This window comes from Zootoca vivipara, chromosome 12 (assembly GCF_963506605.1).
Source record: "Zootoca vivipara chromosome 12, rZooViv1.1, whole genome shotgun sequence".
Taxonomy (NCBI): domain Eukaryota; kingdom Metazoa; phylum Chordata; class Lepidosauria; order Squamata; family Lacertidae; genus Zootoca; species Zootoca vivipara.
In genome coordinates, this window is record NC_083287.1 from 42193313 (window position 1) to 42207725 (window position 14413).

The following is a 14413-nucleotide window of genomic DNA, read 5'->3' on the forward strand; positions in this document are numbered from 1 at the left end:
TTTCACAAAACACACATGTAAATTAGGACCTGCCAGCCCTAGCAGCAAAGCCAAACCAGAAGGTGCCCCGAAAGGTACTTCTGATTGTGACTGTTTTGAACTGCTGTTTGGTTGGGACTAGAAGTAATTAGCAGAGGAAACAGCCAGACCCTGAATAATTGGATTTCAAAACAGCCAAGGATCTAGTTCAGAGTAATGATCATCCACAAGAGTGCTCTTAAAAAGCAGATAAAAGCTCACATCTCACCCTCTCACAAAATCCTCGGAAAACAAACAAGGCTGCTCTAGCTCAGCCTTCACCTACCTGGTATCCCCACATGTTGCTGGACCCCCATCATCCCTGACAGCCACATGGGCTGTGGGTGCTGAGAGTTGTAGCCCAACAAAATCTGGGGACTCAATATTAAGGGAAAGTTACACTAAATGGGAAAAAGACAAACCATGCAAAAAAGAAAAAGGGCAAGCAGGACAACCAATTGGGAGGGGGGTTGAGTAGAACTGCACCTAGTAAATGAAAATTAAGAACTGTATTAACATCATGTGATTAGGAACTATGCAAAATGAACTTGTACCAACCTGCCTGTCTTTCCCTTGTCTTTTACAGGTTTCCAAGGTAGCAGACTTAAAGCGGAGAGATTTAGTCTGCCTCTTAACTTTCACCGAATCCCTTCGGCGATCAAAAGAAAATGACTTAGATTTCTTTTTCATTTTCATTCTTGGTTTGTCTTCCATTTAAATCCACAAATGGCAGCACCAAATCCAGGCCTTCGATCCCCCAAGTTGCAGCACACAGACAGCAACTTCCAGACACTTCCAACTTTCCGAGTGAGTCGAATGCCTTCAGTCTTACAGGAAAGCAAGTGACCTGGCCCAACAGGTGCCACTCGGAAAGCATCTGTCATGTGTTCAAATGGTGACACCTTTTCTTCTAAGGGTTGCTGTCACTGGGAAGTGAGAGCAGATTTTTCATACCAAAAGCAGTATGCAATGCTAATGTAAAGCCGCAGCGCTTATCCATCTGAAGCATACCAAAAGTGAAGGAAAGGTAACTTAATGCAAACCAAAAGGGTGTGGAAGTAGTGTCAGCACCTACAGGGTGGAGGTGAAGCAGCTCAACTGGGGTTCAAAGCCATCTTCTGAACTCCTCCCTTGCACAGACTCATTGCACAAGCTGTATTGTATCAACTGGGTTGAGTTTCCAGAGACAAACCGACCATTAGAACTTTCACTGAAGCCACATTTCAAATGTGCTCCCACCCTCACACACACAGGCCAAAAATGCTGAGCATTTTCATCCTTTGCCTGCCTGCTTTCAATTTCTCGGTAATTAAGAGCTGCCAGTTTTAACATCTTGGAAATGTTTATTTTAAAAGCTTTATACCCCATCTTTCCAGCATTGTAGTCCTCAAGGCAGCTTACAAGTGCAATTGAAAACAATATAAAACACCAAGAAGAGCAAATCAAGCATAAACAGCCTAAAGACATGTGAACCAGCAACAGCAGATCAGCTTAATGGAGGGTGATGGCTTGGGTGAACAGGGCAGACTTCTCCTGGTGTGTGAACAGATAATGAGCAGTGACTGCGCCAACGGAAGGAGTAAAGTGATTGGAGCATCAGTCCAGAAAAGGTCTGTTCCTTGTAACATCTGTATCTACGTATCAAGAGTATCTACTGTATCAAGAGCCACCTGGCTAAAGATACTAGGTTGAAACAGAAGCCCTCTTTCTTCCTAAAATGTGTCAATAAATATAATAATATATTTATATATTATAATAAAATATATAAAAAAGAAGTTCCATTTGGAAAAGAAAATGAGAAATTAAGTTGACCCTATTTTTATCACTCACTCCCACACAACTGATCATTGTGATTTTTTTAACAACAAAACCAGTTCTAACTTAGAATGTGCCTTAGCAAGGGTTACACAACTGACCTGGCAGTGCCAAAAGTGCCAGTGTTGCTTCCATCATGTGCTTGATAGCCTAACCAAAACACTAACAACAACAGCTCATGGCCTGCAGGGTATGTACAATTTGGGCAGCATCAGGCTGCCTGAGACAACAACAGGCCCACAACAAAGTTGCAACATGCCCACCCATAAAATATATGTTAATTAAATTTCAATTTGCATATAATCCCTTACATATATTTTGTCTTAAATTTAAATATATCATTTGGATTGGCCCTCCAGGATGTGGTATGTTTCCGAGCCTGAGACACCTCCAATTTGCTTAGCCTCTCATTTATACAGTAGCTTATGACTCATATGAGCAGTAGCTTATGAATTATGTGCCAGAAAGTTACCAGCAGCATATTAATGGCGCAGACTCTGTGTTAGTGGGAAGCCATTGTAAGCAAATTCAGACTGGAGCTACCAGATTTTTAAAAATAGATGGCATGCAATCCAACAAGGTCTAAAGTAGTAAAGCAGCTTGCAATGGCTGGGATCCAGAAATTCAAATGGAACTCTGTACATTCAAAATAACTTCAACTTTCTCTTCTACAAGCAAGAGAATCCTCTGCATATAAAATTGGAAGCCACCAAGCATTCATGAAGCACTTTCCTTCTCAGTAGAGATTTAAAAAAACACTTGGGGCTTCAAGATTACATCAAGGCAGACAAGTTAACTGAAAATAATGACAGGAATATCTGCCATTGTTCCCATTGTCCTGTATTTTTAATTACTGTATGTAATTACATTATGATGCTTGATTGTTATGTGTGAGTGTTACAAATGCATGTGCATGTTTGTGCGTGAATCACAGAACTGGAAGGGACCCTGAGGATCATCTAGTGCAGCTGTTCTATAGAGCATGGGTAGGCAAACTAAGGCCCAGGGGCCGGATCCGGCCCAATCGCCTTCTCAGTCCGGCCCATGGTGTGTTTTTACATGAGTAGAATGTGTCCTTTTATTTAAAATGCATCTCTGGGTTATTTGTGGGGCATAGGAATTTGTTCATTTTTTTCCTTCAAAATATAGTCCGGTCCCCCACAAGGTCTGAGGGACAGTGGATCAGCCCCCTGCTGAAAAAGTTTGCTGACCCCTGCTATAGAGGGATTGAAACTGCAACCTCAGCATTATCAGCACTGTGCTCTACCCAACTGAGGTATCCTGTCTGTTTATTTATGTATATAGCCAATGGTTTTTAGGGGGTACTCAATGGCATGCAGTACCGACACCTCTTTTTTGTAGTTAAAAACTTGTGGCACATACTGTGACAACTTCATGGTGAGAAAAAAAAGGCACTGTAAATGACTCTGCCCATTTTGTACTGAGCCATCCCAGCTTGGCACTAGCCCCACTCAATGCAGGCATGAGCCCCCCCCCCCAAGGATAGCTACAATGAAATGCAGCCTTCAGCCCTGTCTTAATCCACTGTGGAACATCACGGCTACAAGGCAAGCTTTCACGGGCATGATCACCCTTCAGTGCTCACAGCATCAACTGATGACTTGCATGTATAAAAGAGCCACCATCAGAGACAAAGCTTTCATGACACTATACAAAAACCGTGCAAAGGAGAAAGTTCAGACATTCCATGTACTGAGTAATGAGATATCAAGTATGCATGACTGAGCCCAAACACTTGCATTTATGAGCATATGGTACATAAACTTGGAATGATGCTTAGGTTCATAGTTGACATTTCTTCGCTAAGATATTATAAGAATGCACCAAATCTGCAAAGCGTGGATGCAGGAAACATATGCATGAGAAAAGAAATTGAAGGCATAGGAAGCTACCTTATCTTGAGTCAGACCTGTTGGTCCATCTAGCTCAGTTTCAGCGAATGGCAGCAGCTCTGCAGGGTTCTCTCCCAACCTAACCTGCAGCTGCCAGGGATTGAACCTATGACCTTCTGCATGCAGGGAGGATACTTTGACACTGAGATCAGCTCTTCCCTAGGAGCCACATTGCCCTTTCATATACGTATGTATCAGATAGTATACTTATCAGAAAACTGAAATTGGCTGCAGAGCCCTTCCAGGTTTCCCTCTGTGGAATGTGTAAGAAACTCTTTAGACATATTCATAGGAAGAGCTGATCCAGCCCATGACCCAACCTGTTCTTCTGCTGAAGGCAAATAATAATAACTTTATAATAAGAATTTATTATTTATACCCCGCCCATCTGGCTGGGTTTTCCACTCAAAAGTGCCATCAATTACACACATGGTCCAATGATTGTAAACAAGAATACGTATTAGGCTTTCCTAATAGGAGAACTAGCCTTGCCTTAAACAGAACATGATCTGTGTTGAGTTAAGAGATCTTTCTCCTGTGTGTGTGTGTGATCCATTCCACATAAAACAAGTGAAAACAATTTATAGGCAATTTGGTTTCAGCCAAGGACCACCTTAACCAAAACTAGGTGGGGGGTCAGAGCTTCATAGTATAAATCTCATTGTTTCTAGGAGACACATGTGAGGAGTTATAGTAAACCCTCCAAATGTCAAGAGATAAAAGGGCTATGATTTGTTATACACACTCACAGCTTTAAAGTATAACTGCATTCTTCTCTCTTTACAAGATAAGGATTAATGGCAGAGTCACTGAATGAATGGAAAAGAGGAGTCAGCGTTCAGGGTGTGCTAATGCTAACATGGCCTAGATTTGTAAATTTGCCTGAATTGCCACAGAAGATCATTGCTCAACTATAAAATGCTATGATTGACTACAAAAGTGTTGCACATCCAAATTGTACACTGTCCTTCTGGTTTAAGGCATGGGCTACCAGCTAATCCACACCTACATTACAGTCTGCTTCAACAAGCAGGAAGCTCAGTCCTAAGAAACACATGCTAACATTACTGTTAAACCCTTCTGTAACATTATCCAATAGTTCATCATTAGCAGTGGTGGTGGTAAAGCAGATATGTTGACAGCCTGGTTACCTTTTTGCATATCCTCCAAAATTCTGCCATTGTTCTAGGTCAGATTTAGATAAAAGTGGCCTCTCTGTCTACCTGCCTGAAACCTGGAGAGGTGCTACTAGTCAGTATAGACAATGTTGAGCTAGATGGACCAATGGTCCAACTCAGTATGGGCAGGTCCCTAGTTCCTACATGTTTACTTGGGAGTAAAACCTACTGAGTTAAGTAGGAGCCATTTTTAGGAAACTCTTTATAGCCTCATTTATTTATCCAACTTATGCAACAAAAACCCATCTAGATTAATCATGATGCAGACTTATATTCTGCAACATATAGCAAGCACGGGACCCCACTGTCATGTTAAAACCTGTCCTTGTGGGTCATAAGGAATGTTTCTAGGAATATAAGGCTCTGATGAGCCACATGGCCAACAACAGCAGAAGGTCTAGAATTGCCATGATCTTAAGAAGCGTGATACAGTCATCCAACATGGTGGAAAACCCAAACAGGCAGAGAAGTATTTCCTAGTATTCCTTGGGGGCACTTTTAACTGAGGGTGGCAGAAACCACAACACATTTTTGTGTGCGGTTTTGCTTTTGAATCAGGAGAACTCTTGCCAAAATGCTGGCAGCCTGCATGCAACATCTGCTTTGCAGACCAACTATAATAAACTGCTTATGAATTTTCCTCCTTTACCCTGGTAAACAGGATAACATGGAGATATCTGCTGTTCTCAACAGCCTCTCAAGTATGGTTTAGAAAAGCAAAATGTCCCTAAGATCCTTTGTTTTAAATAGATATATAACCTTATAGAAACTGGACAAATGTCAGACTTGATAACCTCAGGTGTTTGTTTAGTGTCATCAGAAATTACAATTGCTGCTGCTATTATCATCATCATCATCATCATCATCATCATCATCATCATATACCGTTTCAAGCCATAGCCTTCTTCAGATAGTCTCCTTCCAAGTTAAGCAAACAAGCAAGACAGGCAAAGGGAATGACTGCACTAGGTCTATCCCCCATCATGATTCCCTTCACCCTTCATGAGTTTAAAGGCAAACTTCTGAAGTACAAGCCATGATGGTTCTGCACCACTTTCACTATCAGAGGCATTTTGCCTCTGCATGCCAGTTGCTGGGAATCTCCAGTGGGAAGAGCGCTGCTGCACTCCATTCTGGCAGAATAGGGATCTGACTGGCTACTGTGAAAACAGGATGCTCAACTAGATGGGTCTCTATTCAAATCCAGCAGGGCACTTCTTCTGTTTTTATGATCCTAAGTAGGGGGTCATCTGTACTCATGGAGGCTCCCCATGTGTTTCAGAATCCCAGTTTTCTCAAATTCATGGAGTGTGGTATGGGATGGAGCTAGTGCACAGTCAATCCCATTGCTCCCCTCTGGGTGTTTTTCTAAATCAGACTAACACACCTGAAGAGGCTCACGTACTATGCAAAAAGGAACTTGTGAAGATACGTTCAGTTCCCTTTGAACAGAATTCCTCCAGCATCAAAAATTTCACAACCTTTGAAATACCTAATAATAACAACAATGTTTTCTACCTTGTATTCAGGTTATACTGCAAGAGGACAAACAGAAAAACAATCAAAAACCTGAGATACTGAGGTTATCCTGAGATACTTAACCAGTTCACATGCAACACTAAACCATAATGTAGCATTACATGCAGCAAGCCCCAGGCTCACATGCTTTCTCCCTTCTCTGCTAGTGTGTCCATAAGACAGGAGACGTCTTGGCCTCTTTTAGATGAACCATACTTTAGAGTTGAGGACAACCCCTAGTAAGCTTACGGAAAACAAGCCAGCTTCATAACATATGGTTTGAAGTTGACTTGTTTCTACTATCCATAGTTAAAACCAACCACAGTTTGTCTGAATTCCAATGTCACAAGCTGTGCTTAGTCTAAAACATAAGTGAGAGCTTCCAGGCACTTCATGGCTATATTGGGGGCCAGAGAAGTTGTGTAATCCTAGGATCAATACAGCTCATCCTCATAAATCTAGTGCTCTGTGCAAATGCTAACATTCCTCAATTCATCCTTTTAAACTGACTCCAACAAAGCTTCAAATGCCACTTTAAATAAAACAGCTGTTTTACCATTGTATTTTGCAGATCTCTTTTCTAACATAAGGACACAGGTGGCGCTGTGGGTTAAACCACTGAGCCTAGGGCTTGTCGATCAGAAGGTCAGCGGTTCGAATCCCTGTGGTGGGGTGAGCTCCTGTTGCTCGGTCCCAGCTCCTGCCAACCTAGCAGTTCGAAAGTACGTCAAAGTGTAAGTAGATAAATAGGTACCGCTCCAAGCGGGAAGGTAAACGGCGTTTCCAGGCGCTGCTCTGGCTCGCCAGAAGCAGCTTAGTCATGCTGGCCACATGACCCAGAAGCTTTACGCCGGCTCCCTCAGCCAATAATGCGAAATGAGCGCCGCAACCCCAGAGTTGGTCACGACTGGACCTAATGGTCAGGGGTCCCTTTACCTTTACCTTTCTAACATAGTTAATGACTGGCACACAGATTAATTCTAAAATGCCTATTGTTTCACCAAATAATTATTTCTAAAATGCTGCTTGTTTTACCAAACAATTGCACCAAGTCAAAAGCCTAATGAGTCAAAGCCATACATTATTCCAGATGACAGTGCCTACAAGTGGCACTAACAGCCTTGTTGACTAGAGTGGGGTAGCTAACATTGTACTCTCTCTCTGTTTTTTTGTCCTAAAATTCCCAACACCTCTTACCATTGGCCACATTGCCTGGGGCTGATGGGAGTTGTTGTTAAAATGTCTGAAGAGCGCCATGTTGGCTATTTGAGATGAAAGCATAATATGACAGAAAACTGTGCATCCCATATGCTGTAAGATGTGAATGCAGTCACACTATGTAAGCATATACTACAGTACAGATGTATCCTGTATATTGTGTATGTGTGAGGGGTACTGCATATGATTTAGAGCATGCTGGGTAGCACTGCCTGATTTAGCTCCACCCACCGGGCTTTGGCTCCACCCATTTTTGTTTTGGCTCCACCCCCACTGATATGCAGTCCCAAGAAAGCTGGACTTGAGATAAAGTAGTCCTTGGGTTGAAAAAATGTTCTGCACCCTTGCTCTAAAGTAATGAAATGGCCTTTGCTACTAGAAAGCAGTCCAATCATCAGCTCTAATTTGAAATAGCCATACATTATTATGATGGCAATAGCACAATGCTTTATGACATAACCACAATAAACAAAGAAATCTCTGCTCCAAGGAAGGAACAATTTTACAGAAAGAATGTGGGAAGACAACAGAGAGAGAAAGTAAAACCAGAACACAGCTATGCGAGCATATCAGAGAGCATGAACAGGAAGAAATGCATGCAGGAGTACCTTTACATTAATGGCAAATCCAGGCCTCAGAGGTGTTCCATCCCCAGCAGGTCACCTGCTATTCTATATCTGAATCATTCATTAGACATTCCAGGGGTGGATGGGAATAATGCAAACATAGGAAGTTGCCTTATACAGAGGCAGATGCCATTGGTCCATCTAGCTCAGTATGCTCTACGCACTGATGAGCAAAAGTTCTCCAGGACTGCAGGCAGGATTTCTAGCCCTATCTGGAGATGCCAGGGATTAAACCCAGAACTTTCTGCATGCAACACAGAAACCACTGAGCTATGACCCCTTCCCCTATAGATGGACATTCAAAGAACGCCTCCGCCGTGTTTCTAGCATAACCTGATCACACAGAGCTCACGAGGTTCAGTTTGATTCTGGAGTCCACAAACACATGAAATGATAAATATTGATGCCTCTGAGCATGTGCAAAGGACCTCTCCCTCACTACTAAACAGCTGGGCAATGCTGGTGGAAGAACACAAGCAATGCTCACAATGTTGCTACAAAATGTATTTCAAACAGCAATTACCACTGCAGCAGATTGGACCATGAAAGCTTCTGCTTTCCCGGTCATCAACACATATGGCATGACTGTACTGTGTTTTAGAAGCAATTCAGACTTACAATGAGGAGCTTTAGAAACAAATGGCACACGCTACATACAGTATTATGAATCAGATTCCTAATAGAGGCTATAGGGGAAAAGAGGTCAGCTCTCTTTTGCTCACCTCAATCACTTGCTGCTGATTGAGTTCAGCAGGACTTACATCTGTGTAAATAGAAGTCTGAGAGGGTCAAGGAAAATTAAAAAAAAAGAATCAGGCCACCAATATGTAAAATGCTCTAGCCTCATCTCCAGCTGCTTTACTGTACTTCCTTCAATCATCTCTCTCCCCCCCCCCCACGCCCCGCTCACAGTGCTTCAGCTGCTTAAACCCTGCATTTTCTACAGCCAGGCAAATAACAGCCAGACATTAATTAAAGGGATAAAGAACCCTTGCAGAGCTTTAAAATGGGGTTCTGCACATAAAGCAATTTGTTATCTCACTGGAAATTTCAGCAGCAATTTGATCACTTAACATGGCTCTGTGCAATGAATGTTTTATGAACTCCAGTTCAGCACTGATCTACTAAAATGAACTTCTCGTCCCCACCACCTACAGTTCTCAAAACAAAAGCACACAACAAAATTCCTTGGGCTCCCTTTCTCAAGTCTTTGCAGAGGATGTGCCTGATCAACAATAAGAAGATAGCACCCTAATCTGTTTTGCAAAACAGAGGGCAGGACAAACAACCTCACAAATCAAGGGCAGGGACACTGACTTACTGATGTGGAAATCTGGTCTAGACACCTCCGCTTTCTTACCCCCTTCATCGCCTCGCTTTGCATCTCGGCACTCCCGAGCGCATAAATAAGAGATGAAGAGTTATACAGGAGCAAAAATGCTGACTGAATATTAAGGGATGGGAAGCCAAGCGAAGGAATTTATGCATCTCCACTGGAAAACAGGTGACTGCAAACACAGTTGACATCATTCCTGTAATTCATAAGCAAAAGGTGAGGAAATGAATGGCTGACAGCCTTTAGCAACAGTAGCACAGCAGACCACAAAGGGAGCTGTTACACTGATAAATTTATTCTCAATTATAGTGCTTTGAAGTGTTCGAAGCGCTTCACATACATTATCTGGTTATAATTCTTACAACAACCCTGTAAAGTAGATGAGAACTAATATTCCCATATTACAGAGATTGTGCAGGGGGAGATAAAGCCGAGAGAGGGTGAAGTCACATTTGCATGTAACAGTATGACTGACCTTCTGGTTTATTGTGCTTTATTGAGAATGACTGGTGTGCTTGTGCATGCCACCCAATCACCCATCACAATAAGCCATAAAGTCTGGTTATCATCATGTTCAAATTTGGCTAGCACCCGTAGCACAAACTCCTAGCCCCTATGATGTACCAGCTAATAAAAAAAAACATTAAAAAATTATTACCAGAGTCTTCTTTCAAGTATCAGAGAGATAAAGGTTTACCAGGGTGAGGGGAGAGGGAGTGGTAACAAATAGCATAATAATTGCTGAAATAATTGCACATTATGTCAGGGAGGGACACACTCTGCCGTCAGTACCAGCCACATACCAGCAGAATAATTCCTAAACAGGCCAGTACAAATCTGATATAGCTTTGCACTGACTTATGTTTACGCCAGCAGGAGAAAGCACACCATCTCCCTACTCTACATATCCATATCTATTCAAATCATCACACTTGCAGACAAGGTAAAGAAAGGCTTGCTGCCTCACATTGCACAAGCACCTTCAAAGTCTTACACCATGTGCCAAATCAGGGAAGATATGTTTTTACATTATGTCACATCTCCTTATAGCTGCGCAGCCACCCAATGGACCTCTTGAGTCACTTCAACAGAAAATGGCAACTGAGCAAGCCCAACTAAACACTTTGTAATTCGGAGTTGTACCCAGTGTTGTATGCAGACCCTGCTGAAATTAAAAGACATAACTTAGATCCATTGCTTTCAACATGTCTTCACTGAGTAGAATTTAGTTGGCTAGAACCCTCCATCTATAATGGAGATTTTCCATGAAATTATGAAGGAAATGTTTTTTTAATGGCATTAATAAGCTACCCGCCAACCCTCTGTCAAGGCAGCAAACTGTAGAGGTGAGTCACCTATTATTTCTGTTAGAGTATCAGAGGTTTCATATTTAAAGTTCTTTAAGAACTCACAATTGAATGCAGTCCAAACCTAGTGACTTTAATAATTTGTCAATTAGCCACAGAATGTCACTTTTTTGGGGGGGGGGGGAACCTGCCTGATGTCTTCCAGAATGAAGGCTGAGGTCACATCCACACCATATATTTAAAGAACATGGCTCCCCCAAAGAATCATGGGAACTGTAGTTTTCACCTCACTGAGCTACTATTCCCAGCACTCTTAAAAAAACTACAGTGCTCTCCCATCTAACAATTTAGTTCCTCCCTCATAGATCTTTAACACTGATAGCAATATTATCCTCTAGAACAGGCATCCCCAAACTTTGGCCCTCCAGATGTTTTGGACTACAATCCCCATCATCCCTGACCACTGGTCCTGTTAGCTAGGGATCATGGGAGTTGTAGGCCAAAACATCTGGAGGGCCGCAGTTTGGGGGTGCCTGCTCTAGAATGTAGTCTTGTTTTTTGCGTGAAAACATGCACCACTTTTTCCAGAGGTTGAGAAGCTTTTTCATTTTCCTTTCTTGGGAAAGCACTTCTACTTTTTAAAGGAAGTGCTTTTGCCTATTATGGCTTCTCCTTGATTGTGCTAGTCAACCACAAGGCCATCTTCTTGGCCTGACTTCCTCATCTGCGGTATACATTTTACCCGAGCTTCCTGTGTTATTGTGGTTTTGAATAAACTCCAAGTGACTCTTGGAGTGATGCTGAGTACAATTCTTATACACAGTTTTCAAGCTTGTTTATTCAAAGTTATAACCTTTCTTTTAAGATTTCTTTCACCGGCACACACAAACACTCATAGGAACTCAAGAAGCTGTCTTATGCTGAATCAGGTCATTGGGCCCATCAAGCTCAGTATTGCCTACTCACAATGACTGGCAGTGGCTCTCTAGGGCAGGCATCCCCAAACTTCGGCCCTCCAGATGTTTTGGACTACAATTCCCATCTTCCCTGACCACTGGTCCTGTTAGCTAGGGATCATGGGAGTTGTAGGCCAAAACATCTGGAGGGCCGCAGTTTGGGGGTGCCTGCTCTAGGGTTTCAATTTACTAATTGTAGGTACTAGAGATTGAACCTGGGACTTCCTAGATTAGACCTCTACCAATTAGACCTCTACCAATTAGACCTCTACCAATTAGACCTCTACCAATTAGTTAAAGCCCCTCCACCATGTCAGCACAACGTCTAAAATGTCTGTGCAAGCTTTGCCACAGATTTTTTTGGGAGAGGGGGCACTTTGTTCAACCACATCCTTAACTTACTCTTTCACAGTTATTCTTTTTACAGTTCAAACATGAATGTAGCAATAGAAACACTAATTTTAAACACTACTGAAAGAATAACAACATTGTTTTAAAACACACACCAACCCTTTAGGAAAATGTATCTCTTTTGTATCTCTCTACAACAGAGACAACTACTGTACAGTATTGGGAAATGTTTGCACTGTACAAAGATCAACTATGCTTTGCCTGGTCTGGAAATGCAAAAGCAAATCTGAATTCAACGGGCAACTGATCGTTGAGGAGTCTGACCTTCCAGAAAGGCCCTCAAAAGGTTATGCTAGTGTGAATATGACATAAAACCAATATAAAAATATTTCTAGAGTTTAGTGCTTAAAAGCTTTCTGTACATGGAAGAATGGCTGAAGGCCTATGATGGCACAAGGGCTGAAGAAAATCCAGTATCTCCCAACTAGGTCTTAGACTATCAGTTTGGAATTCAGTTCTAGAGTAGACACATGGTCAGACATGGCTTAGGTTCATTAATTTCAATGGGTCTACTCTGAGTAGAACTTAAAGTTGAACATAAAGACAGCAAAAAAATCATTCTGAGCTAAGCATTCCCCTTTATTGGGGTGGGGAGACAAGGAGCCCCTGCACATGTAGGACTCCAACATGTATGTGCAGTAGCCTTTAAACAGGTCCTCAAAAGCACATGTTCAAATACCCCGCCTGAGAGCGTGCCAGGCCAGAGGACACAATACCAAGTTGACTGAGCTATAAATAGAGAAGGTTTCACAATGTACAATGAAAACCATTCATGACAGGAGGAAAGAAAGACTAAACATCAAAAGCCAGCTATACTCCAAGTGGGTGTAGAAAGGTATGCCATTGGCAAACACTATGGGCAGAAGCATTTGGCAGAAACAAGCAAGGAGACTCAAATAACCAATTCAAGGCAATCCAGCAGTTCTACAACCACTGTGAGTGATTACAATGTACCCATGAACACAGTGCCAACAACTTGGGAGACTGTCATCAAAAGAAAGGAAAGAGAACTTGGGAGAATGAGGAGTGGGGGGTGGGAGATCATCTTCAGTTGTTGGACAGGTATCTCACCCGCTGACACAGACACAATAGCATTTACTGTTGCAATACAGTAATGAGGTTGCCTTTAATGCAGCAGTCAAGAGCTGTGAGCAATAAACTGTTGACATAAAAAAAAACCCACACACAGTGTCAGTAATAAAAGTTGACCTAGAAGAACAAAACCTCAAATATGCTCAAGTCTTTGGGATAACATGAGTGATGACAAGTTACCTTTAAAAATGTAAAAGCCACACGGTAACATGGAGGGGGAAAAGTTACATGCCTTCATGTCATTTTAAGAGAGTTCTGCTTGTGTGGTCTTTTCAGAAGATCCACCCCCTTTTTGGGGGGGGAGGAGCCTAAACCACCTCATTACACAAACAACTGACAAATGGAGGCCTCACAGCCAAATCTACCCTCTGGAGTGTGTCATCTGACTTCTCACATCCTCTCCCAATGGTTGTATTGGAGTCAAGAGAGGTGTGTGGAGGGAGCGGTTAGCTGTATCAATGAGACTTGCTTTCAGTCCACTTTGAGGTATGAGAAAGGGCCTCCACCTTTTTCTAGTAAAACCAGTTACTGACCAGGGCCACATTCCTGTTAAAGGAGGAGAGACATTCCGCAGGGTCTTTAGGACTGTTATGCCTTTAAAAAGATCTTAACATGCAACACACTCATGTTTCGACTAAGCATACTTTCTTGCTTAATTTAATTCTTGCCTTCAAATTACTTGAGTGCATTACGGCGACAATACTGGAAAGTTTTGTTTGTCTTCCAGTCTATCCCAGCTTTCCTCAACCTTGGGCCCCCTGACAGGGTTGGATGGCAGCTCCCATTCCTGAACATTGACCATGCTGCCTGGGGACTATGAGGTTTGTGGTCATAAACCATCTGATGGCCCAAGGCTCACTCTGATTTGCAATTAGAACTAGGACTGCCATAAATATGTGAAATGATTTCTTTCATATCCCAAAATTATTTGTTTCCAACCTTGCAAAATGCCCTTTCTATCCCATCTTTCCTTTTGAACTCTAGCTATACAGTGAGTACCATGAGTGAAAGCTTCTGGGTGCTTA

General features: G+C 42.3%; 1 protein-coding gene across 4 annotated transcripts in view; it reads right to left on the reverse strand.

Moving 5' to 3' along the window:
• Nucleotides 1-14413, reverse strand: part of PARD3 (par-3 family cell polarity regulator) — a 568363-nt gene that overhangs the window by 473106 nt on the left and 80844 nt on the right. The window contains exon 1 of one of the 4 annotated variants that reach the window (XM_035129015.2): nt 577-9174. The exons of the other annotated variants lie outside the window; for them this stretch is intronic. Within the exon in view, the coding sequence (XP_034984906.1) occupies nt 577-732 (156 nt within the window). The 5' untranslated portion in view covers nt 733-9174. Of the gene's footprint in view, nt 1-576; nt 9175-14413 lie in introns of those variants that run through there. 4 annotated transcript variants of the gene reach the window in all.